At 37.7% G+C, this 24987-nt stretch overlaps 2 protein-coding genes across 3 annotated transcripts in view; one reads left to right on the top strand and one right to left on the bottom strand.

Moving 5' to 3' along the window:
- Nucleotides 1–24987, top strand: part of LOC147581217 (uncharacterized) — a 46257-nt gene that overhangs the window by 8635 nt on the left and 12635 nt on the right. For both annotated transcript variants that reach the window (XM_086707906.1, XM_086707905.1), the window contains exon 2: nucleotides 14102–14148. In XM_086707906.1, the coding sequence (XP_086564032.1) occupies nucleotides 14102–14148 (47 nt within the window). The remainder of the gene's footprint in view (nucleotides 1–14101; nucleotides 14149–24987) is intronic.
- The window catches only part of EYA4 (EYA transcriptional coactivator and phosphatase 4), a 317460-nt gene that overhangs the window by 286519 nt on the left and 5954 nt on the right, over nucleotides 1–24987 (bottom strand). The gene's annotated exons all lie outside the window — the stretch shown is intronic.

Below are 24987 nucleotides of genomic sequence, written 5' to 3'. Positions count from 1 at the left end.
TTTTGAAAGAGAGAGAGAGAGAGAGCAGGGGAGGGGCAGAGAGAGAGAGAGAGAGAGAGAGAGAGAGAATCTGAAGCAGGCTCTGCACCAGCCGCATGGGACCCGACACGGAGCTCGAACCTACGAACCATGAGATCATGAGCTGAAACCAAGAGTCAGACGCTTAACTCACTGAGCCACCCAGGCGCCCCAGATAAATACTTACATAAATTAATTAATTACTTGAAATTCGGTACTTAAATGAAGGATGATCAAATACTTCAGTTGACCACCTCTGCTTGCAGTAGAGCAGAGAGTAGTCTGTATGATGGGAATCCTCCTGCCTGCTTAATTTGCTTTTGGGTAATGCCAACTCACGTAGGATCCCCTTTGGGCAATTTGATACCCTGTAAGCCCAAAACAACTTCCCTCTTTTATATTCTTTGTACTGTTTCACATTAGCAGAGATGAAGTGTTCTGCCTGTGTCCTACAGTTCAGGATCTGTGACGAAGCATCCCAGCGTCATGACCGAATTTCCAAAGCAGCTATGAGCTCAAAACAACAGAGAACGGGACACATGGCTCAGGAGGAGAGTTTGAGGACCACTCACCAAGACAAGAGAGGGAAGGCTGGGGTAGAAACAGGCAGGAGGAGAGGGATTCAGGATGACTTCCTTTTTTTTCCCTCGATTAGTGTGCCATGTAGTGCTGGGGATCTAATAAGCACTCATTATTACACTGATTAAATGAACTTATTTGGTTGGAGACTCCCTGCTAACTTGATATTAACTGAAAGTGGACCATAGTTACCCCATCTGAAATAAAAGCATGAGCGCACATGCCTTTGTTTCGAGATGAAATGGGCTAGTGCAAAGTGCAAAAAGCTCCGTGGTCTCTAAAGTGCTATATACTCATGTCAGACGAAACCTTGGGGAGGTCTGTGTGCTGTTGCTCCTTAATCCTGCCTTAAAATACTGTAGCATTTTTCTCTTTAACCTTCAAAGAGACAGTCTAAATAATAGCCATGGATCTTTTGCCCCCATTGAGCCAGCGAAACAATTTCAAAAAATAGAAATCCATAAACACTTCTAATTTTCCCCCAAATTGGCTCTATTGCCAAAAAAATGATTCGTAACAGCAAGGACCGATGCCACCGACAACATCAGTCTTGAGGACCTCAAGAGCCTGGTGGTGTTGCCTAGTTTTCATCCTGGGTTTCAGGGTATCAAGTTCCTAAACCCTTCTTTCACTGTCAAGCCCTTTCCTCAGTCCTGTTCACAGACCTGTTCTTTGGTGAATGGCCCCACTGACAAGTTCCTCATTGAAACTTTCTTCTCTCGGCTTCCATGGGTCAGCGCTGGACTTGGTCACCTCCGGCCCCTCTGACTCTTCCTTTATCTTTCTTTGAATCCATTCTGGCCATTTAAATGTGGATGTCCCTTAGCATCTGCTCTTAGCATGCAAACATGCTTACTCAATGTAAGGAGGTACAGCGATGAGCCAGACATAATCGGTGTCCTCAGAAAATTTCAGTCTAGAGCAAGAAATAGGGCAGTTAAAAATAGTTATTACATGAGAGAGAAAGTGTCAAGCTCCTTACGAGAAACATTGACAAGCCTGCTACTTTAGTTCAGAACAGAGAGAGAGAGAGAGAGAGTTTGCTTCCATCTGAGGGAAGAAAGGAGGTAGCATTTGGACCCTGGCCTTTAGACCAAGAAGAGTGTTTATGCCTAGGAATATGTATAATTCTATACAAGAAAAACAAAAGCCATTGTCTGTCCCTTCCAGCCACCCCCAGAATAAGATACTCCTCTCCTCGTGTTCCCTTACCTATTAATGGCACCAATAACCCTCCAGCCACCTGGAGGCACAAATGACTCCTTTCATTCCTTAACCCTGTTCATCCAATCAGTTGCTGAATCCTAGAGGTCTCACTTCTGTGATAAGCTTCGCTTTATCCCTGCCCTCGTATTTTTTTTTTTTTTTAATGCTAACTTAATCTCTGCCTCGTTTACTCTCACATATCCTATTTAAGTAGCCATACAATTGGTTTTCCCATTTCTAATGCCTTTCCCCACTTCTATCAGATCACTCATTTTACAGCACAGTTCTGTCCGTGTCACTACTTTATTTTGGGGGGAAATAAATCTTTATGATCACCATCCCAGAGCTTCCGCTCTCTTGTCCCATCCTGTCTTCCCAGCGCTATTTGCTTTGCTCTCGGCCCCTCAGCCACCCCCACCATAGGTGATCTTTGCTCTTTCTCACGAACTCCTCCACAGCTGTTTGTGAGGTACGGGTGCTAGTCTACAAGTATGATGATTATAAGATTTTATTCACCTTCGGATCCTCTGAAGCGCTTTATGTAGAAGCTTACACTGAGTAGTCACTACATAAAAAGGTGTTGAATAAATCAATGAGAATTCTTTAATAAATATACTGCATACATACTGTCTCAGTCTTCTCGTATTGCCTAGGACTCATGGAAATATACCTTTGTGTTAACGGGCATAACTATAATTAGAGAGAGACAGAGAGAGAGAAGAAATCCTAAAAGGGAGGATAGGCCAGTGGAAGAAGTTATTCTGTCTACTTCATAGGCTGTTGTTGAGAATTGGTTCATGGCATCACACACTGGTTTTCGTGTGTGTGGAGGCAAAGTCATAGTATCATCAGAATTACATGCTATTTATATCTTGAAGGCATTAAGAATTGTGTAACTAATCAAGTTTCTCTTTGTGACTCCCTGCAAAAAAGTTTAAAGCCACATTTGGGACTCATCCCCAGCAAGGGTGGAGGTGACTAGCGTGTGTCTTTTTGTTTCAGTGTTGGCCTCTACAACGAGATAAGGGTCCGTCTTACCTTCTTTCTTACCTGCTTTTGTTTTTTAAATTATATTTTATCCACATAAGCCTCCGGTAAATAAATAGCTGTGAAAAGCATTCACACTATTTTGAATGATTACGTAACAAGGAATGGGACCAAAAAATGGGCAAAAAAAAATTCCAGGGCTAGAATTTTAGGAAGCTTGCATTTAAAAAAAAAAAAAAAAAATATATATATATATATATATATATATATATATATCATACATTCTTATGAATTCCTTCCACTGTTTCTCTAACTTGCTTACTCCACCCTTGTCAACAACCCACCAAAAAGTTCCAGGTAGTAGATTTCCTTACTTTTTTCCGTAACAGTAGGATAATAATTGTCCTAGAATAACTGATTGTATAAACTGTAAATAAGTTTGGTTGTAATGTGGCCCAAACTTCTCATTCTCTAGCTACGAAACTCTGGTTGCAGAGAAGTTAAGTGATTTATTTGCTCATTAAATGTCGGGGAAATGCAAATGGAGTAGAGGTCTCTCAACTCTTCACACAACGATTGAAGTTACTCAGCATAACATGTGTATATTATTGTGCCTGTGGATGACACATTTTTAACAGGAACTCCAGATATAATATTAGTTTTATGAAAACATGCAACTAATTGAGAAGTAGTGCAATTGACAAGACCCACTCTTTTTATGCCCCCCCCTTTCTTTCCAACTCTTTGTTCCCATGGATTGTTTTTAGCATCTTATATTTTCTGAATATAATTGGAAACGCATAAAACAATTTTTGGTATAGATTTCCTATAGCATGTCATTCAAAATATTATTACACAGATGAAATAATTAGATCCATTTACCATGGTTATCAAATTTCAGGAATCAAGAGAGTATGACCTACCCTTATTATTAATGCGACATAAAGGAGTTGGATATTAACTCAGCAGCAAGTTGCAACTGGCAAATAAGAACAAACCAGAAGTGTTATGTGTGCATATAACACTTTCTTTAATTTAAAATTTAGATTCACTATTTTTGAGGTAAAGCATGACTTGAGTTTAAACTTTTATTTTTAGTATCAAAACTCAAAGATGTTTCTGTTTGATGTGATTGCTTTATCAATATTAGATAAATATTAGCCATATTTATATTATTTATATTTATATCAAAGTTATTTCATACATTATTTGAATATAGTTTATAATTTAATTGTATTTCATAATATATTTTAATTATAATTTAATAATATTATTTATCAAGAGATTTCTATTAAATAGCAAAACAATGATAATACATTTTGAACATATTGCTGTGATACTTAAAAACTATCAAACTGAACACAAAGCATGATACATGTACAACACACAAGAACTGCTCGTGTAGATTGAGAACACGATCATGCGTGGCTTTTGGTACCCATTGCCAACACCTGAAAATATTTAATTTGTACTTTTAATACTGGAACACTTAAAAATACTCTTATTCAGTGTTTTCTTTCATAAAACTTCATAACCTGTAACATACAGCCTTTAAAACAATCAGTTCTTGTGCTGTCATTTAAATTCTTGCTGAGAAAAATATCAGACATCAAGCTAATTTGAGGAGCCTCCATATTTTATGTCTGTGTCAATCCTCTGATGAATATGTAAAATTAAAAGTAGTTTTCTATTTCCAAATAGCAAACATCACAGCTCATCAAGACTTACACTCATTTCACAAATTAAACCCACAATGCATTGTTTATGCATTTAGTTCAATATGCAAACAATGCCTCATTGAGGGTTGTATTTCAAAACAAATAAAAACTTGCTTTAGTTCCTTTTTCATGTCATTGTAACTTTGAAGTGTGGGCTTTTATGAAATAGCTTCTCATGGCCATCAGTGGTCTGTGTACCATGGGTAACTAGCTAGATTAACTCCTACTTTAACTTTACCGCTCGTTATGGAGTCTACAAATTGTACCTTGGTGCCGCTCTTGATCAAAGATAAAAGAAAATGTTTTGTCTCCTCAGTTTTGCAATCTGTATTTCATTAGATCCCTCAAATCATTAAGCAGCAAATCTGTTATTGTAACGTCATTAGCATTTCTGCTAAATTAGTGGAGATGAATAATGTTTCATATAAAAACTCACAAAGAATTACTCTACTAAGTACCTATGGAATTTTGTACTTTCAAATACTGCATACCAGTTTAAAAATGAATGTCTGTGGCTCTTTTCTTGTTTTGAAAATTTATATAATAATCTAAGATTTGAGATAGCCTAATAAAATAGTAATTTGTACTTATTAAGATGACCCCAAAATTCCAGCTATTAATAACTCATTATTTTATATGAGTTAATCCACACTTTAAAAAAAACACAAAAACTCCTCTTGCAAAGACTGTTCCCTTTTCTTTATATCCTTAACTGCTTCTTCATAGTTTCATGACTTGATGAAGTTCTATTAAGAGACCTCTGGAATTTTCTTGTGAAGAAACTGAAGAGTCCAGTCATCTTACAAAAATGAAGACAAGAACACAAACAAAACTCAACAGGAATTGCTTTTTGTTTAGCCTTTCCCAAATCCCATCAGATTTTTCATGGAGTGTAGTCACCAAAACTGCAATCCCATTTCTGATACAGATGAACCATAATTCTGGGCAAAAGTAGAACCATTTCTCTTATGTTTCTAATGTATTTCTAAACAACATCAAGAATGTAACAAAGTATTTTGTGATAGTCCTACCAGCATCTCAACCTATTTCTTCAGAAATAATCTAATTGTAACAGTTATCCCTCCGGGACTGTAACCTACAATTTAGAAGTCATCATCTCAAAGTATTGTTCCTGGTACTGTTTGCTAAGTCAATTGCCTTGCAGTTCACAGCCTGAAATTCACCTCTATTAAGCTGTTCATGTACGCAGCCTTAAACCATTTTTCTGAATGTTTGCTTGACATTTTACAAACTGGAATGGGTTAATATCATCTAAAAGATGAGATATTTGACTGAAAATTTCTCCCTGTAGGTCATCTTCAAAAATACTATAGGTCTTGGGGCACCTGGGTGGCTCAGTTGGTTAAATGTCTGACTCTTGATTTCGGGTCAGGTCATGATCTCATGATTAGTGAGATCAAGCCCTTCATGGGGCTCTGTGCTGACCGTAAGAAGCCTGCTTGGGATTTTCTCTCTCCCTCTGCCTCTTCCTCTCAAAATAAATAAATAAACTTAAAAAAAAAATTAAAAATATATTAAACGTCTGTTCTCTAGTAGCCTGTTTGATATTAAACCTCAAAAATGCCATTTATCCTGTTCTGTTTTCTAGCTGAAAGCCAGTTATTCTCTACATCAAAATAAAACCTATTATTTATAATGGAATCTTTGATATAGAAAGAATCTAGTTCCTAAAGTAAATAACACACAAAAGCAATACCCCAAGAAAGGTATGCTTCTTTCTCCAAAATAATTTGAATTCAACATGTATTAATCCTACCAGTAATTTTATATGCTATTTATGTCATTTTTGCTTATGTAACAGGAAATTGAGATCCATCAGTCTACTATAGATTAGAGTGTCCCCTCTGGAAACTTGAAAAACTGAGAATCCTGTCAGAAGGGTACATGATGTCTAGTGCCTTAACTCTTTGTGTTAATAGATCATGTATTGTTTCTCAACAAATCGTACAATTTCATTATTAAGTGCCTTTAAATCTCTCTAATCAATTTGATGTGGTCCGAGTAACTTATTCTTAAGGGTGAACATCAAAGGACAAATGAGTTGGATAAGAGGCTACCTGAGTGGTAGGAAGCAGCAGGGGAATGAGGTAGGGTTAGATAAAGGAGTTACGTTTTGATTCTGGTTGCAGTCATAGCTAAGGATGTTCACTTCCCAGTCTCAGCAAGAATTCCTTTGATATCATCCATAACCCATAGTCTCGAAGCATCATCTTAGGACACGGCAAATAGTAGGTATCTAATAAATGTTTGTTGCATAAATAAATTAATCCAATCTTAAACTTCAAGCTTAACACTAATGATATTTTTTGTTGGTTTCCCTAAAACAACCTTTTATGAGATTTCGGGCAGTCATGGCTGCATGAGTTTTGAGACTTCTACATCACAGAACAAGAAAATTGCTTTATTATACCTCAACCTGAATGGGAATGTATCTTGTTCCTCTCTCTCTCTCTCTCTCTCTCTCTCTCTCTCACTTTTCTGTTACTTTAAGACAAGTTTTAAATGTAAGTAATATCTCCTAATTGATGTCACGTAGATAATGAGAGAACAAGGGCCAGGGTGGTTCTAGAATACACAAAAAATAGTCAAAGCCTTAATAATACTTTCAGTTTTTCATTAAAACATACTATTGTGAATGTGCTGATTTGGCAAAGAATGACCTCTTGGCTCTGAAAATTATTTTTCCTGTAATGTTAAATGGGTGTCAAGAAATTAATCCTCTCACCACACTTATAGAAACAATAATAGTATGAGTTGGTTATGAGCCGCTTTGATAGGGTACTGTAAAGCCCTTTAGTCTTTAAAGAGTCCTGGCATTAGGTAACTTTAATTGTTGGTTTCAGATGTCAGTCTCCATCAGGAACACAGCTGGAGACTGATAGGTGTCACTTGGGAATAAGCATTTTGGATTACTTTGAAGTCAATTGGACTGAACATGAAAATTTTATAGTTAGTGGCAGATTTCTTTTTAAGATATATTTAAGTAAAGTATCACTTAAACCAATTACATTAAAAACCATCCAGAATAAGAGACCTCAAAGGAAAATTCTCCTCAGTGGCAAAGTGTTAATCAAATAAACCAAGAAAACATTTTTCCCAAACCCATAATTTCCATGTTTTGAGTCGTTCTCATTTGGACACAGCCCATTTTTAACTCTTTCGTTTAATTTCTTAGGATTTTCTGTTTTAAAATTGTTATTTCAAAAAGTCATAGAGATGGTAAAACACACAGGGTGAGGCAAGTCGTGTAATGGTCAGGAACAGTAGGGAACACTTTGGGAGTTCTGTGTGTGCCTGGCTGTGACTGATCCCTTATGGTTTTTTTTTTTTTTTTTTTTTTTTTTTTTACATTTATTTTTGAGAGACAGAGTGAGACAGAGAGTGAGTGGGGGAGGAGCAGAGAGAGGGGGAGACACAGAATCTGAAGCAGGCTCCAGGCTCTGAGCAAGAGTTCAGCACAGAGCCCGATGCGGGGCTCAAACCCATGAACTGTGAGATCATGACCTGAGCTGAAGTCAGATGCTCAACCGACTGAGCCACCCCGGCACCCCGTGACCCCTCACGTTTTTATGTGAGCCTCCCTGGAAGATACAAGATCAATGCCTCCTGTTTCTCAGAGTTGTCTTTTTTATACAGAGAGGAGTCAGGACTGACTCATTTACTCTCCAACAGGTGCAAGAGGGCAACAGGGTGTTTTCCCTTGATGGTTAGCGGGTTTCAATTTTGTTTCCTACTTGAGAGTTTACATACATCAGTTTTTAAATTGAGTTGTGATTTATAGCAGACTCTTAATGCCCTTGAAATCAAAATGAAAAGTAACTTAATATTAAAGCCCATGGATTCCAAATTAGTGAGCAGATAGGAGTCAGTACATGTCAGGCTACGTGCTGAGTACTGGCATTAGGCAGTGAATCTACCCAAAACAAAACGAAACGAAACAAAAAGAAACAAACAAAAACCCCACAAATAAGAAAATAAAAAATAAATGATATGTACTATATAAATTCACGGGCTGCAATGTTTCCATCTTTCCAGTTCTCCAGCTTTTAACTCTTATTTCAGTACAAAAAAACTTCATATCAACATCAGACTGATCACTTCGTGCTTTATTCCCTCAATCTTCTCATTCTCGCCATCGCCTACGACACTATTAGACAGCTTCTTCTATTCTTTTCTTGAATTACTGCAGAAACTTTTGTTCTGGACACTTCATATATTGTACTGTTACTGGCATAGATAGCAAACAGAATGACTGTGGGTGATGACTCTTATATCTGCCATCAGAGGACATTTAGATTGAGCTCATTGCCCAGTTGCGGATCCAGCCGCAAACAAATGAATTTGTGATTTTTTGTAGAATTAGAGATACAATGATTAAACGCATATGTTAGAACTCTCTAAAAGTGGAAGCTGTCATAAGCATTATACCGTCACAGAGTCAGAGAGTGAAATGTATCTTAGGGTGTTTATCTCTCAGTGGGATACAAAGCCCTTCCTAACAATGGGTGGTCACACTTTACAGCTTCAGCATCGTGCTGTGTTTTATGCCTTAATTTTTCCTTTGGATGCATAGGCCAGTGATCATAGTGGAAGAAACACTACATAGGAAACCAGGGCCCCGGGTACCAGGTGCACCTCTGCCACCATTTGTTGGCATTTAACTTCCATGTTCAGTTTCCTAATCTGCAGAAAAAGGGGATCCAGCTCAGTGGTTATTTCTAAAGGCCTGCTCCAGCTTTAGCACTGATTCTGCCGCTCCCACCTTCTTGTTTGCCAGCCAATGAATAAGCATTTAATTGTTGCCTAATATGTACCTAGGTTGGATGAATTTCCCAGTGACTAAATAAATCTGTTTCCCAACTGAGGCCAGGTCTATAAATGGTAAGTAAATTAAACCAATAGCATAAGGGCTGCTCTACTCATATTTCTGCAGATTTTCTGTGAAGAGTAACTGGGGGTCAGGGACCAACTGCGTACATGGGTCTGGCTGCTAATTTAGCATCAGAGGACCTGTGCTAATCCAGGATAATTACTTTTCAGGTCCAGCTTATCATGGGTGTGTGAATATGGCCGTCATTCAGATGGTGTCCTGTAACAACTTTCAAGTGATGGGAGGAGGGGAAGAAGTGAGTCATGTTAGTAGACATAATTACATGTAGTGAAAAAAGTACTGGGAGAGTTCAATTAAACCCACACAAATATATACACATAACTGGATGTGTTTAGTTAGGATTGGGATTGCCCACAGGACCGTATAATCATTGATAGTCTTGACTGATGTGATCTGTTAGGAACATTTGTTTTCTCCCAAAATGTCTCACCCACAGCTCTGTAAGGGATTGCAACACTCCACTATTAAGAATTGGTTTCTTGGGACGCCTGGGTGGCTCAGTTGGTTGAGCATCCAACTTTAGCTCAGGTCATGAGCTCGCGGTTCATGGGTTCGGGCCCCACGTAGGGTTCTCTGCCCTCAGTGTAGGGCCTGCTTCAGATCCTCTGTCCCCCGCCCCCCGCCCCTTCCTCATTCTCTCTCTTTCTCAAAAATAAATAAACATTAAAACAATATTATAAAAAGAATTGTTTTCTTTGAGATAAACAAAGATTCACCTGTTCACATGGACATATCTTTGCATAGGTGGTTCCATATGTTTTTAATCTATCTTAGTGGGACTGTTCTTTTTCCAATGTGATAGCAAAGTGGGTCACACTTTGTGTCACACAATAAAGATAGTTTGATGTGGACTAGGAAGATACAGTGTTTGAATGGTTTGGGAAGTATAGATTTGGGAGAAGTGTCACAGTGGAGATCAATTGGAACCAGAATGTTTCAAGAGGGGAGCCTCAGACCCCAAGAGAAGAAAGTCATCAGAAGGAGAGACAGGAGAGTAACAAAAGATACACTTAGTCAACTTCCTGCTCTATTTAGAGCCTGTTGCTGGTTTATGTTTACGTCTTGGGTACCTTTGATAATATGATGCTTCTTATTCTTAGTACTTAAAACATTATCTTTACATTTATGCCACTTGGGAACTTCTGTGAGGCCAAGTTTTCATGTTAATTCTATTCGCTTATAAAATAGAATAACCATGGATAAATTGATTGATTTCTCTAAATCCAGCATAGAGATAACAAGAAGTCACTTTTCCTAACCTCTGATTTTGGAAGGTTCCATGGCTAAGGGGCAGGTAGGTAAAGAATAATCCCTACCAAAATACTAGCAAGGTTAACAATACTACAGGGAAATATATGGTAAGGATGTGTGCTGTAATCTTTATGTAGTAAACAATGCAGTAATACTAACCAACTTTATTTCGAGTTTACCAAATGTTCTATGTGGATAATCTCCTTTAATCCTGACAACTCTGAAAGGTAGCTACTATTTTTAGTCCATTTTGCAGATAAGAAAACGAAGGCTTAAAAAGGTCAAGTCACTCAGTCTAACTCAATCTGCTGAGCACAGCAGAGATTCAAATGCAGGTTAATGAGACTATGGGTATGGATTGTCAAACAACTCTGGCAGAGAGCTCACTATAGTTGAAGGGTGTTGGTTGGCACCTACCATTGGGGAAAAGAAAACAGACCAAAATGAAAACAAAAGATGGCTACTTGCTGTGGCATTTATGGAGTCATGGAAAAATATATTCAGGCTAAACTGAAATTGTCAGTAACCAAGATTTGTGTGTAACTTTCCAAGCAGACCGAGGGGTTCACCATTATACAAATTGAATTAAGACATCATTGCCAAACCTCAGAACTTAGAGTAGACCTGTTACTAGGTAAGAAATTTCAGAGAAAATGGAAAATCCAGCTGACAGCATTAGTAACTTGGCATTATTGTTATCCTCTGCATCGCTGCTTGAGTTCTTGTAGGAGAAGCACTGATGAGAAAATTCCTCAGGTTGGTTCAAATACTGTGGGCTAGTTAATTCCGGGTGCCTTTCAGTGATGCTGTCCTTTCGGCTACTGTGACCATATGTGTGGGATAACATTATCACAGTGGCATCTATGGTCGAGAGACACACGGCTAAGGCTAGGTTTCTTCCATTTCACCCTCACTTGTTCTCATTCTCTGCATTTTTTTCCATTGGGGTTTTGATATTTGATGTCAGCTCAGCAGAATCTTGACTTCAAATAGGGGTTTTCTCAGCCCCAATTTAAGATGAAAAATATCATTAATGTGTAACTTGGACGGTAAATGTCATCCCTTTCCTAAGGTATTGTTTCGGATGGTCTATGTAGCTAGAGACAAGAGTTGTATTCCTGTGTTACCAAGAAAGTTACACTAGAAGGCTGAGACAAATAGAAAGAACCCTATGTATAGGCATCTTGCCCAGGCTTTCTACACCTTGCTTGCCTCCATGCTCCCATGATTGGAACTCCTTTCTCAAATATAACTATTTCTATAAATCAGCAAGAGAAAGACAATCATAGAAAACCAGACAACAGTCTTTAATATGTGCTTCTCAAAAGATGGTGTATAGAAAATCAATCAATACATGAGAAGATGCTCAATTTCATTGTTATAATGCAAATTAAAATTATGGTGAGATACACAAGAATAACTAAGAGTAAAAAGGAAGTAATGCCAAGGGTTGGGGAAGATATGGGAAAAAGCCAAACTCCTGTGCAGAGAGTATTATATATCGGTTAACCATTTTGAAAAAATTTTGAGTCTCTACTAAAGCTGAATATATGTGGACTCCATGACTCAGCAATTCCACTCCGAGTCTATATCCACCAGGAACACAAAGGTATGTTCACCAAAAACCGAAACAAAATCAACAAACAAAAAAGCATGTGACAAATATTCACTGCACGATTCATAATATCCAAACCGGAAGCTACCCAAATGCCGATCGACAGTAGAATGAATAAATTGTGGTACTTTCACACAATGGAATATTACATACACGATGAAAATGATTCACAAACACGTGCAACAATATAGAGGAATTTCATAGGCATAATGTGCAATGAAAGAAGCCAGATACGAAAGACTGCCTAGGGTATGATTCCATTCAAGTAGAGTACAAAATGGACAGTATTGATGCCATATTTATTCCAAGTCAGAATAGTGTAGAGTCTTGGGGCTATATAGTGTTCAGTAAAAGGGTTTTGGGCTGTTGATAATGTCCTATTTTTTGATCTGGGTGCTGGTTACATGTGTGTTCACCTTCATTGAATTGCACACTTACGACAAATGCGCTTTTGTCTGAATTTATCTCATTTCTTCAGTAAAATAATTTCTAAAAATGGGTGAAGGAAGATTTCTTCCATAATACATGAATCTGAGTATCACATCAAATAGGTTGCATTTATTAGACTAGTTAGCAATCTCCTTAAAAAGCAGGCAGTGGAGATTTGACAGGATGAAACCAAAGTCAAGAAAGTTTTGATACGGATGGGAAGGTGGCAGAGAATCTGAAAGACTTGTGAACACAGTAGGCCCAGAGGGAGAGCTGGTGTGGGTACAGCTGCATTTAGGAGGCAGCTGTGGATACTTTAAAGGGCCTGGATCAGGGAACGTGCAAGCAGACAAAGGAAGAGAGAAAGAGATTCTGGGATATAAAATGGAAAGCTGGAGGGTAGGACCTGAAAACACACTTCTCTTATTTTGCAATTTGCCCTGGGCTAGACCTACTCGAAAATAATGTTGATGTTATTCCAAGTGACATAGAATTGAATTAAACTTTCACTAATAATTCAGAACAGTATACCTTTCTCCTTGTAAGCCTTGGTGGTCTTACACAGTGTTTCTTTCTTAGTTCTTCATTTACAATTCACTAAGGCTGAAAATGGAAGGAAGGAAGTGGGATTCAACCCACACAGAACATTCATTCTGTATGGACTTCAGACAGTAAATGTTACCAGTAAGACCGTGTGATTTTATACATGAAATACAATTTAGAAGCGTTCCAATACTAAATACAAGGGCTTCAATTAATAAAGTTTTCGCAGAGATAATTTTATTTAGGGAAAATAATTTTCTGTATTCATTCATTCACTTATTCTGTGAAAACTTGATGAATTCATCATCATCATATATTATTATTAGGTCCTTCTCTTCAAACCTATAAGAATATGGACTATAGAAACAGCAGTCGCCAGCATAAATGCCTCCAACAATTTGAAATTATGGCCAAAATATAAATTATAAAAATTTTAAATAAAAGAGATGGCCTGGACCCCAAATAGAATGTGTGATTTAGAAATCATGCTGATGAGTTAAAAACATGGTAGAGAATTGAGAAATAAATGAAATAGTATAAAATATCCTGCACTTTAAATTCGATTGGATGCGTCTAATACCAGTTTAAAATGTTGACTTTTCCCTGTGTGTTTAACAGTATCACTATGCGAATATCGAGCCCTTGTAATGGAACCCTTATGGTGTTTATTTTTGTCTACGTGTGGAAACGGCACTGTTTCTACAGGGAGAACATGTAGTAGAGAAGCCACTTGTTTTCATCTCATTTTTCTGGGATCATTTATTCCCTTGGGTTGCAATAAAGATTACACTTCCCACTATAACTCTCAATCTCAGTGGATTCCTTTCTCTCTTTTTTTGTCAGGGATAGCAAAGATGGCCTCAAACAAAGATCTACAAAGTCAACTGGAGGTATTCAGCTTCTTCCTTCTCTGATGATCTGTTCCTCTGGGCGGTAAAAACTTTGCTTTTGTCTTTCAACAAAAATGTTGCTTGATCCCCGTAGGGTTTTAATCCTGTGATTCCTTTTTCCTTCCTACAGCCAATTTCCCCATTTTTAAAAGAAGATACCCTGGCTCCTCATAGTTCGAAATAGAACATATATCCTTAAATCAATAGGCTGTTTTAAATTTAGGAAGTGAATGGGGCGCCTGGGTGGCTCGGTCGGTTGAGCGTCCGACTTCAGCTCAGGTCACGATCTCACGGTCCATGAGTTCGAGCCCCGCGTCAGGCTCTGGGCTGATGGCTCAGAGCCTGGAGCCTGCTTCTGATTCTGTGTCTCCCTCTCCCTCTCTGCCCCTCCCCTGTTCATGCTCTCTCTGTCTCAAAAATACATAAACGTTAAAAAAAAAAAATTTAAATTTAGGAAGTGAAGTCTGATCAATTGATGTTTGTTTGAGGACTTCATATTATTTTGAAAAGGGCTGGTCCACCTTTCCTAGGCTAACCCGGCCCTGAGTCTTAGAAGCATGCTTCTGGAATAGCCCCTACCCCAGAAACTCTATAGGTATCTGCAATTGCAATGAATAGAGCTCTTGAACAGAATTGTAAGTGAGAAATAAAATTATGCTTTGAATATTGTACTTTTTTTGGTTCTGGTTTTCAAGGCATTTTTCCTTTTGAGACTTGTCATAATATTCCTCTTTAAGGAACCCTCATATTCTCCATCACAAATCACAGAAGGCTTATAGATAAATAATTCCAGTGCTAATTGAACCCTGTAATTCCGTCTCATGACATTTTGTGTGATGTTACATGACTACCATGAGGGAATAATGCGGTGTAAATCTAGGTTCGTGAAGAGAACTTGGCATCATTTATATGTATATCCAATGCCTTTAGAAGGTTACTTAACCTTTATGTTTTCTTTATCAACAAAATTAAAACAATTCTTCATTACGTTATTTGGACAGTGCTTCAAATGATTGAAATATTAATGGGAAATTATTGAAAATTAACATATTCCATGAATTTTTGTTCCCCTGACATTTAATAATAAAAATTTTTTTTTAAAGAATTACAGCATCGAAAACGAGCTTAAAAATTCCCCTAATTTAGGGGCGCCTGGGGTGGCTCAGTTAGTTAAATGACCAATTTCAGCTCAGGTCATGATCTTACAGTTTGTGGGCTTAAGCCCTGCATCAGGCTCTGCGTTGACAGCTCGGAGCCTGGAGCCTGCTTCAGATTCTGTCTCCCACTCTCTCTGTCCCTCCCCGACTTGTGCTCTCTCTGTCTCAAAAATAAATAAACATTAAAAAAATAATAATAACAAAGTTCCCCTAACTTACAGATGGAGAAACCAAACATCTTTTGAGGAAGTCTGCCACTTTCAGTATGATCAAGAACGCAGTCAGATACTTAATTATCACTGTTCCCCCAAAAGAGATGCTCCTCACATATTCTAGAATGAAGAACAATTCTGGATTTCTAAAATGGCGCAACTGAACACAGAAGTTGCTAAACATGCCAGTGATTAGCCTGGATCAGAGATAGTTCTAGTAAGTTATGGCTTTCTTCCCCTTATTATTATTAAAGAACAAAATGAAAATAACCAAGAAACATATTAAAAACTGTACTTACCAATTCAAATAGAATAGAATGCTAATTTATCATTGAAGAAATATTTGTAATACCCAGGCTCTGAATACAGTGTACAGGGGAAAAAATAGGCTTATGGGGACACCTGCTAACAACCCTTCAGGCTCAGTTATCTCATGTAAAAAATGGAGTCATTATCTACCTCAGGAATTAAATGAGATAATGGGGATTAAACAAGTTAATTCCTATAAATGATTTAGCATAGTACCTGGAACATAGTTGACACTCAGTAAACACTAGCTATTTTTATAACTGCCATTATTATTGTTATTTGCCGAACTTATGTTCGAAGAAGTCCCCTCGAACTTTTAATTAACAACTAGTGAATCTCCATCCCTCGGGAAAACACAGGGTTAGCTTCCCACAAGCCTGGTCACAATACTTTCATCTGCTGAACGATATATAACCCTGTTTTATGTGTATTTCTGTTTAAAGGCACCGCTTCAATATGTATTATTGATTCATTAGCATTGAACTCAGCCAACACCACTGTAACTCATGCCTCGATACAGCTCGTCTAGCCCACATATCTTCTCCACAAGGCCCATCACAGCCTTCTTGCACTTAGGAATACTAGACAGTACTTCAGTACTATACTTGGAAGCCATTTGGAACAACAAAATCATCACCAAAAAGCACAAGAATGGGAAAAAACATCACACTAAATGGACCCCCAAAAAGGACAGTTGCTCAGCCTCAACTGGGAGTGTGCACTTCAGGTGACTCAAGTTTTGCTGCTATGTGCACATGCGTGTCTGCAAATAACCGCAAAACCCGGTGACTTTGATTTTGAAGTGACAAGGAAAGGTTAGCCGGTAGGTGAATTCACAAATACAGAATCGACAAACAAGGAAAATCGACTGTATTGAGTTTTTGAAAAACGAAAATAAATTGCTTGCCTGGATAAGAGTTTCGGGAGGGAAGCAGCCGAACAAGATGTTTGGAGATTTATACTCATGCCAGGAAAGGCAGGATCTGGTAAGCCCTGTTAAGAAGTCCTTTTCTAATAATAATGAGGCGCCATCAATAAAAGTTTGAAATGGAAGAATGTCATAATTAGATTTGTGTTTTAGAAAGAGCACCGCCTTATAATGAACACGAGAATAGAAGCAGCCTCTAGACTGGTGTCTTGTACATGGTACATGCTCCATATTTACTGAATAAAGTCCATATTTACTGAGTGAAACATAGAGGTTAGTTTTGCTGGGGCTGGAGACATGGCTGGAGGCAGCGGAACTTTAAAATGCTACTACTGTTCAACGTTGTGCTAGAGGTTCTGGCCAGGGCGCTTAGGGAAGAAGTGAAATGAAAGGCATTCAGATTCAAAGAGGAGTAAAACTATGTCTGTTTGAAGATGACATGATCTTATACATAGAAATTCCTAAAGATTCCACTAAAAACTGTCAGAGCTAATAATCAATTTCAGCAAGGTTTTAATATACAAGATCGGTACATAAAACCAAGTGTATTTCTGTTCGGTAGCAATGAACAAAGCAAAACTAAAATCAGGAAAACAACTCTATTTACAATAGAATAAAAAAAATAAAATGCTTAAGTGTACATTTAGCAAAAAAACACAAAAGGTAGGGGCGCCTGGGTGACTCAGCCAGTTAAGCGTCCGACTCTTGGTTTCAGCACAGGTCATAATTTCACGGTTTGTGAGTTTAATCCTTTAATTCTCTGCTGGCAGCACAGAGCCTGCTTGGAATCCTCTCTCCCTCTCTCTCTCTGTCCCTCCTCTGCTCACTCGCTCGCTCTCTCCCAAAATAAACAAATAAACTTAGAAGAAAAACACAAAATGTATACACTGAAAAGTATAAAATGTGGTTGAAAAAAACTGAAGACCTAAATAAATGGAAAGACATCATATTCCTAGATTAAAAGACAGTATTGTAAGATTTCAATAGTCCCTAATTGATCTGCAGATTCACCATTATCCCTATAAAAATTGCAACTGCTTTTGGGGCACATGGGTGGCTCAGTCAGTTAATTGTCTGACTTCGGCCCAGGTCACGATCTCGTGGTTTGTGAGTTCAAGCCCCACTTTCAGTGTAGAGCCTGCTTGAGATTCTCTCTCTCTCTGCCTCTCCCCCCGCCCCCGCCTTCTGTCTCTCTCAAGATGAACTTAATTTTTTTTATTACAACTGCTTTTTTTTTTTTTTAATTTTTTTTTTTCCGTTTATTTATTTTTGGGACAGAGAGAGACAGAGCATGAACGGGGGAGGGGCAGAGAGAGAGGGAGACACAGAATCGGAAACAGGCTCCAGGCTCTGAGCCATCAGCCCAGAGCCTGACACGGGGCTCGAACTCACGGACCGCGAGATCGTGACCTGGCTGAAGTCGGACGCTTAACCGACTGCGCCACCCAGGCGCCCCTACAACTGCTTTTTAATATCGCTGTTATTGGGAAATTGACAAGGTGATGCTTAAAATTCATATGACAAGTATCTGACTCAGGATAGCCCAAACAATCTTGAAAATTATTGAAATTGTAGGACACACAGTTCCTGGTTTGAAAACCTACTGTTAAGCGACAATAATCAACACAGTGTGGTATTGGCATAAATCTAGACATAAAGACCAAAGGAATAGAATTGAAGAGTCCAGAAGTAGACCCTCACGTTTTTAGCCAGTTGATTTTCAACCAGGGGCCAAGACATTTCCATGGGGGGAGCAGGAGTCTTTTCAATAAGTTGCTGGGCCAACCAGAAACCTCATGCAAGAGAAAGACATTACCTGCCTAACTTGCACCATAACCAAAAACTAACTAACAACTGATCAAAGTACCAAATGCAAGTTTTGTAAAACTATAAAGTCTTAGAAGAAAAGAGGCGTAAATCTTCATGACCATGAATTTGTTGGTGTTAACTTTCTTACGTATGATACTAAATGCTTGAGTAACAGCAGCAGCAATTAAAGATAAACTGGACATCATCAAATTTAAAACTTTGTGGTTCAAGTGATACCATCAAGAAAGTGAAAAGACTACACCCAAAATAGGAGATAATTTACAAATTATAGACCTGATAAAGAGCTTGTATCTAGAACACACATATAACGAAGATAACCCAATTAAAAATAGACAAATAACAAGGCGCCTGGGTGGCTCAATTGGTTAAGCATCTGACTTCAGCTCAGGTCATGATCTCACGGCTGGTGAGTTCGAGCGTCACCTCAGGCTCTGTGCTGATAGCCCAGAGCCTGGAGCCTGCTTCTGCTTCTGTGATTCCCTCTCTCTCTCTCTCTCTGGCCCTCCCCTGCTCATGTTCTGTCCTTCTCTGTCTCTCAAAAAATAAATAAATGTTTAAAAAATTGTTTTAAATAAAAAGAAAGAAATAGACAAAGGATTTGAGTAGACAGTTCTCCAAAGATATACAAAAAGTCAGTAAGCACATGAAAAAATGCTCAAACATCAATAGCCATCAGGAAAATGCAAATCAAAAGCCACAGTGAGATATCACTTCACACCCATTCATTTGGCTGTAATCTAAAAAGCAGATAATAACAAGTGTGGGCAGAGATGTGGAGAAATTGGAACCCTGATGCTGTGGTGGAAATGTAAATTTCCAATGTGGTATGGCTTCTTTCGAAAACAGTCTGGTAGTTGCTCAAAAAGTTAAACCAAGAAACGCTATTTGACCAAGCAGTGCTCCTCTTGGATAGATATCTGAGGGAAATGAAAACATATATCCACACGAGACTCATATGTGAAAACATATATCCACACCAAACACAAACACATTGATAGCAGCATTATTCATAGTAGTCAAAAAGTGGAAACGGCCCAAATGACCATCAATTAATGAATAAATAATGTGATATATCCACTCAATGAAATATTATTCAGCAATAAAAAGTAATGAAGTCCAATAAATGCTGTGACACAGATGAATCTTGGTAACATTATGCTAAATTAAAGAAACCGTTCGCGAAGACCTGTAGATTGTATGGTTTCATTTACATAAAAAGTCTAGAACAGGCAAATCTATACAAACAAAAAGTATATTAGTGGTTTCCAGGAGGTAAGGGGACAGAATGATTGTCAGTGACTGGTAATGTATATGAGTTTCTTTGGTGGGGGGTGGGCAGTGCTGAAAATTCTTTGGAATTAGGTAGTGGTTCTGGTTGCATAAACTTTGTGAATATTCTAGAAACCACTGAAATGTACACTTTAAAAGGGCGGATTTTATGACCTGTGAATTATATCTAAAACTATTTGTAAGAATTCTATAGAATTTCCAATTCTGATCACGATGCAATGATTGCTAGAATTGTCCCCCCACTATTAATCAACACAACCATCGGTAAATTTGTGATAGAGACTTTTGAAGCCTTAGGCATCAGGTGGTACACAACTGTCATTTTTGAGAGAATGGAAAACATGAGATGAGCCTTATCTTTTCTGAACTTGAGCACATGAAATTGGAGTGCAAGCAGAACATAGTGATTTTGCATAGCTGAGGAGGCAAATTCCTATTTCAGAGGTGTAGAAGAAAGTGAAATTTAAGAGGCAGGTTCCCAGTATTTAGGGAGTTACTCAGATGGTGGGGATAAGTAAGAATAGAGTTTCCACTGCTTCCTTGGCCATGGCTTGGACTTTGCATGTAGCAGAAAACAGCTGCCATGAGGCAGAGCAGTTAACAAACATTTCAGAATTTTCTCTGTGTTAGGAGGATGGGAGGGATGAAGAAGGGAAGGAAGAAAATGAGGTGAAGAATAGAACATATAAGTGGAAATATTGCATAGCCTCAGTGACTATAACCATGGCAAGCTTTGATTTTTCTTTTTCTTTTTTTAAGCTTTGATTTTTCAAGTGATTAGACAAAACCAAGAATATCTTAAATAATTGTTAAGAGTTATTGACAATGTCAATCCATAAAAATTTAAGAAAAATAAAAACAGAAGCTGTTAAATATCTACTAAGTTTCATATCTAAAAGACATTAATTGTGAAGGACACCACTGTAGAGTGAGGATAATGAGGAAGGTAAAGTCTAAGAATTTAGTGGAATTTATTTAACTTGACAGATTCTTTTTTGTGTGGGATGATGGGTTGCAAGAGGAAGAGTGATAGGGAGAAGGGAGAGAAATTCCCCTTTATACACAAAATTATTCTCTAGAACAGAATGCTTTCAGAAATCGATTTTTCCCACAAGATCACTCCCATCAGTCCATCCATGTAGGCGGAATCCTTGGTTCAGAGTCAAACTAGGTACAATTATACTGAAAGCACTACTCAATTTTAAAATAAAGTATTAATGTCCACAAAGGTGTGAATCAATCTTTTCTAATTAATATTTTGGCCTTGTGTCCTTTTTATTTGAGTAAAGAATACATCTGTCAATTGCAAACATTTATTCACCTATTGGCGGGGCTGAACAAAAAGGCCAACTGGAAACGAGACTAGGAAAAACATGAGCCTAGTCTTATCACATTAACAAGTGATTTTAAAAATTGTTTTAACCTTGTAGTACGTGGTTAGTCATCACCATGTGCACCACTAACTCAAACTAGATACTTGTTCTTTTGCCAAATAATGTCACTTTAAATGTGTGCAAATATCAATATCACAGTGAAATTTAGGACCTAACTTCTGACAAGGTGTGACCACATGTATGGTAATGAAATTTCATCTGTTCTCTTAAAATTTCTCCTCTAAAGATGCTTTATTTTAGGAGAAATGGAACCCATTTAAGTTTAAAATATCCATTCAAGACAGCTATGAAAAAATAAACTGTACTGAAAAAATTCCAGCTCTAAGTATATATATGGATTTGTGATTCACTGTAACTCGTTGGAAAGGTTTTCTAAGGGCCTAACATTTTTAATACATTATGTATGAGAAAGTAAAGTTTCACTGTGTTGTATATTAGGTTAAACCCTTTAAAATAAATACTAGACAGTGAAATTCATCACAATATGCCTTCATTTAACATTTTCCTACAGCTAATGTTCATTTTTTAAAGGGCTGGCTAAGGGCCCAAAGAGGATCATGTAACACTGAAAAAAATCCCAGATCCCTGGAAAACATTATAGAGACATTCCAGTATATTTAATTTTTAAAAAATGATATTTGTCAAATTGTGAGCCATCTATTAGACTGTGCACTCTATGAATATACCACCATTTTAAAGTGTTGATAATACATCTTATTGGCCTTCCCACTAGCCAAGAGTTCCTGGTAAAATATTTTCGTACCACATAAGCCACTAGTCATCAACCATGTCAAACAACATTTTCAATTTGGATAATGAAATTCTAAGTGGACTGTACTCAATAAATAATAGAGATACATGATGTTAACTGTATAATATTTTAAGCATATTTAAATTAAGTTATATAACATCCAGGAAGTTAAGGAAAAACATTTATATTGATCTCACATACATAAATCTATTAAGTACTATGTTTTACCAACGTATAATTTTTAACCCAGCTTTATCCAGAATGGAATTTAATGACATATATGTATTAAAAACCAGGAACAGAAATCTGCTTTAAAAATATCAAATAAATTAACTTAAGCTCTGATATCTTTGATAGACAGGTGCATGGATAAAATACACAAAATACACAATTTACCATTATCATCATTTTAAGCATACAGGTCAGTGGCATGAATTTCATTCACATTGTTTTGTATCCATCTTCAAACTCTTTATCTTCCTAAACTGAAACTCTGTTCCCATTAAAAAATAAGTCCTCATTGCTCACCACTGTCACAACTAGAAAGCACATTCTACTGTCTGTCTCTGTGAATTTGATGAATCGAGATACCTTATACAAAGGAAATCATATACCATTTGTCCTTTTGTGACTGGTTTGACTTAGCATGATGTCCTCAGGGTTCACCCATGTGGTACTGTGTGTAGGAATGTTCTTCCTTCAAGGCTTGATGAACTTGATGTAAAATAATAATAAGAATAATAACGTCTCACTGTATGCCTTATACCATCCAAAAAATTGATACTTTATTCATCCATCCATCAGTGGACACTTGGGTTGCCCTCATCCTTTTGGCTATTGGGAATAACACTGCTATGAGCATGGGTGAAAAAATATCTATTAAGTCCCTGCTTGCAATTCTTTGGGGGCAATACCAAGAAGTAAAATTTCGGGGTTCTTTGCACCTGTATTTAATAAGTTCTCAGATCTACCATGGGCTTATTTCATATTTTAAAAGGTAGCTATTGCTGTTTTGAGCCTCTTTGGAAACGCAGTGTTAAATGCCATCTCTTCTTGGAAGTCCTTCCTGATCCTCCGGGATGATTAGAGTTGCCTTGTCTGAAAAATGGAGGGACAAATCTCCTTCTTTCGTTGATTTGTTGTGACAACTTGATGTAAAAAAAGATAAGCTTAAGCACTACCTAAAGCACAGGGTAAGTTTTCAGTAAAGACTGACTGTCAATACCGGTGAAAACAAACAAACAAAAAATTTTAAGTTTATTTATTTTGAGAGAGAGGGAGAGAGAGAGCATGCACATGTTGGGGGGGGGGGAGGGGCAGAGAGAGAGACAGAGAATTCCAAGCAAGCCCTGCACTGTCAGCACAGAGCCAGATGTTGGGCTTGATCCCACGAACTGTGAGGTCATAACCTGAGCTGACCGAGCCACCTGGGCACCCCTGAAAGCAAAATTTAATAAACGATGAACAGTTGCTTCCTATCACTATATTAATTTTTTCTACATATAGAAATCATTATTATTTTACCATCTAGCCAAACCTTTTTGGTTTCTTTTCTACTAAACCATATTTTCTTACGTTCTATTCAATCTAAGTTCTCTTAAAATCTTCACTGAAGATTCTCTCCTAAATCTTCACTAAATTATTCTCATCTACTTCAGTTTTACCGTCCTAACCTAGAAATTAATTTCCAAGTCTGAGAATGAAAAAATGTCACATACAATTGGAGATGGGAAGAAGAGAGATGCTAACTTAATATTGTTTTCCATCTTTATAATACTCGTTCTCTGATAATGTGTTGACACAGTATAATGCCTTCTTGGCTCACAGACCTCCTTTGCAAATACGATGAAAACTGTGGATTGTTGCTTGCCTTGCCTCCCAACAACTGCACACGGACAATTTTACATTAAAATTCTGGAGTTGGATGACCCCCCCCCCCCGAATATTCCAGGATTGTCCATAGATCCCAGATCAACACTATTATATCAGATAAACATAAAAATCCCAATTGTATTTTCCTCTGAAATGTATCTCAGATTTCTTGCCCTGATATTTTATCCCATTCTACCACTTGCTGTCTAGACCTCTTTATTGGTTTCTGAGGGTTAGATCAAGGCCTATTTAGCCAAATGCTCCAGATACTACAGAAAGCGATTGAAGGAACAAGCTATTATGTCTGTGTATAAGATACATCATTACCTCTTTTCCTGGAACTTGTAAAGGAGTTAGGAAACTCCTTTTCAGGCACAAAGGCAACACATTAAAAAATGTTAAATTCCTTAGTGTTTTTGAAAATCCTAACACACAAAGAAACTAAGGTTCTGAATTCACACACACACACACACACACACACACAATAGTTCAGAAAATGTACTTCAATCCAGGTTCCCTCTAAAAAAAAAAGTCTTCACTAGACTATACAAAATTTTGCACTAACTGGTAGATTTTGTAATTTTTTATTAGGTATTAAAATAAATTGGATAACGATCTAATTGAGGAAGATAAACTTGATTCATCCGAGGGCTTTTCCATCATGGAATAAGATTTATTTCTAATCTGTAAGATTCTTATACATATATTTGTGAGTAAGCTGTTTTATTTGAAAGCACAAACTATTACCACTGAGAACAGAGGAAACCCACCTGACAAATTTCCCCAACCCCCATGATGAGCAAAGCAATTAATCCTAAACCAAATACATTGGTTACCAGAAAGTCCTAATAATGTCTTCCTAAATTACTTAAAAATTTTTTTAATGTTTATTTATTTTTGCAAGACAGAGAGAGTCAGAGCACAAGAGGGGTAGGGGCAGAGAGAGAGGGAGATACAGAATCCTAAGCAGGCTCCAGGCTCAGAGCTGTCAGCACAGAGCCTGGCTGGGGGCTCCAACTCAAGGAGCCTTGGGGCCATGACCTGAGTGGAAGTCCGACATTTAACTGACTGAGTCACTCAGGCGCCCCCCCCCCCA

Source organism: Puma concolor, chromosome B2 (assembly GCF_028749965.1).
Source record: "Puma concolor isolate L17-30 chromosome B2, mPumCon1.1.hap2, whole genome shotgun sequence".
Classification (NCBI taxonomy): Eukaryota; Metazoa; Chordata; class Mammalia; order Carnivora; family Felidae; genus Puma; species Puma concolor.
The sequence above is the reverse complement of the archived record's forward strand: the minus strand, read 5'-3'. Positions and strand labels throughout refer to the sequence as shown.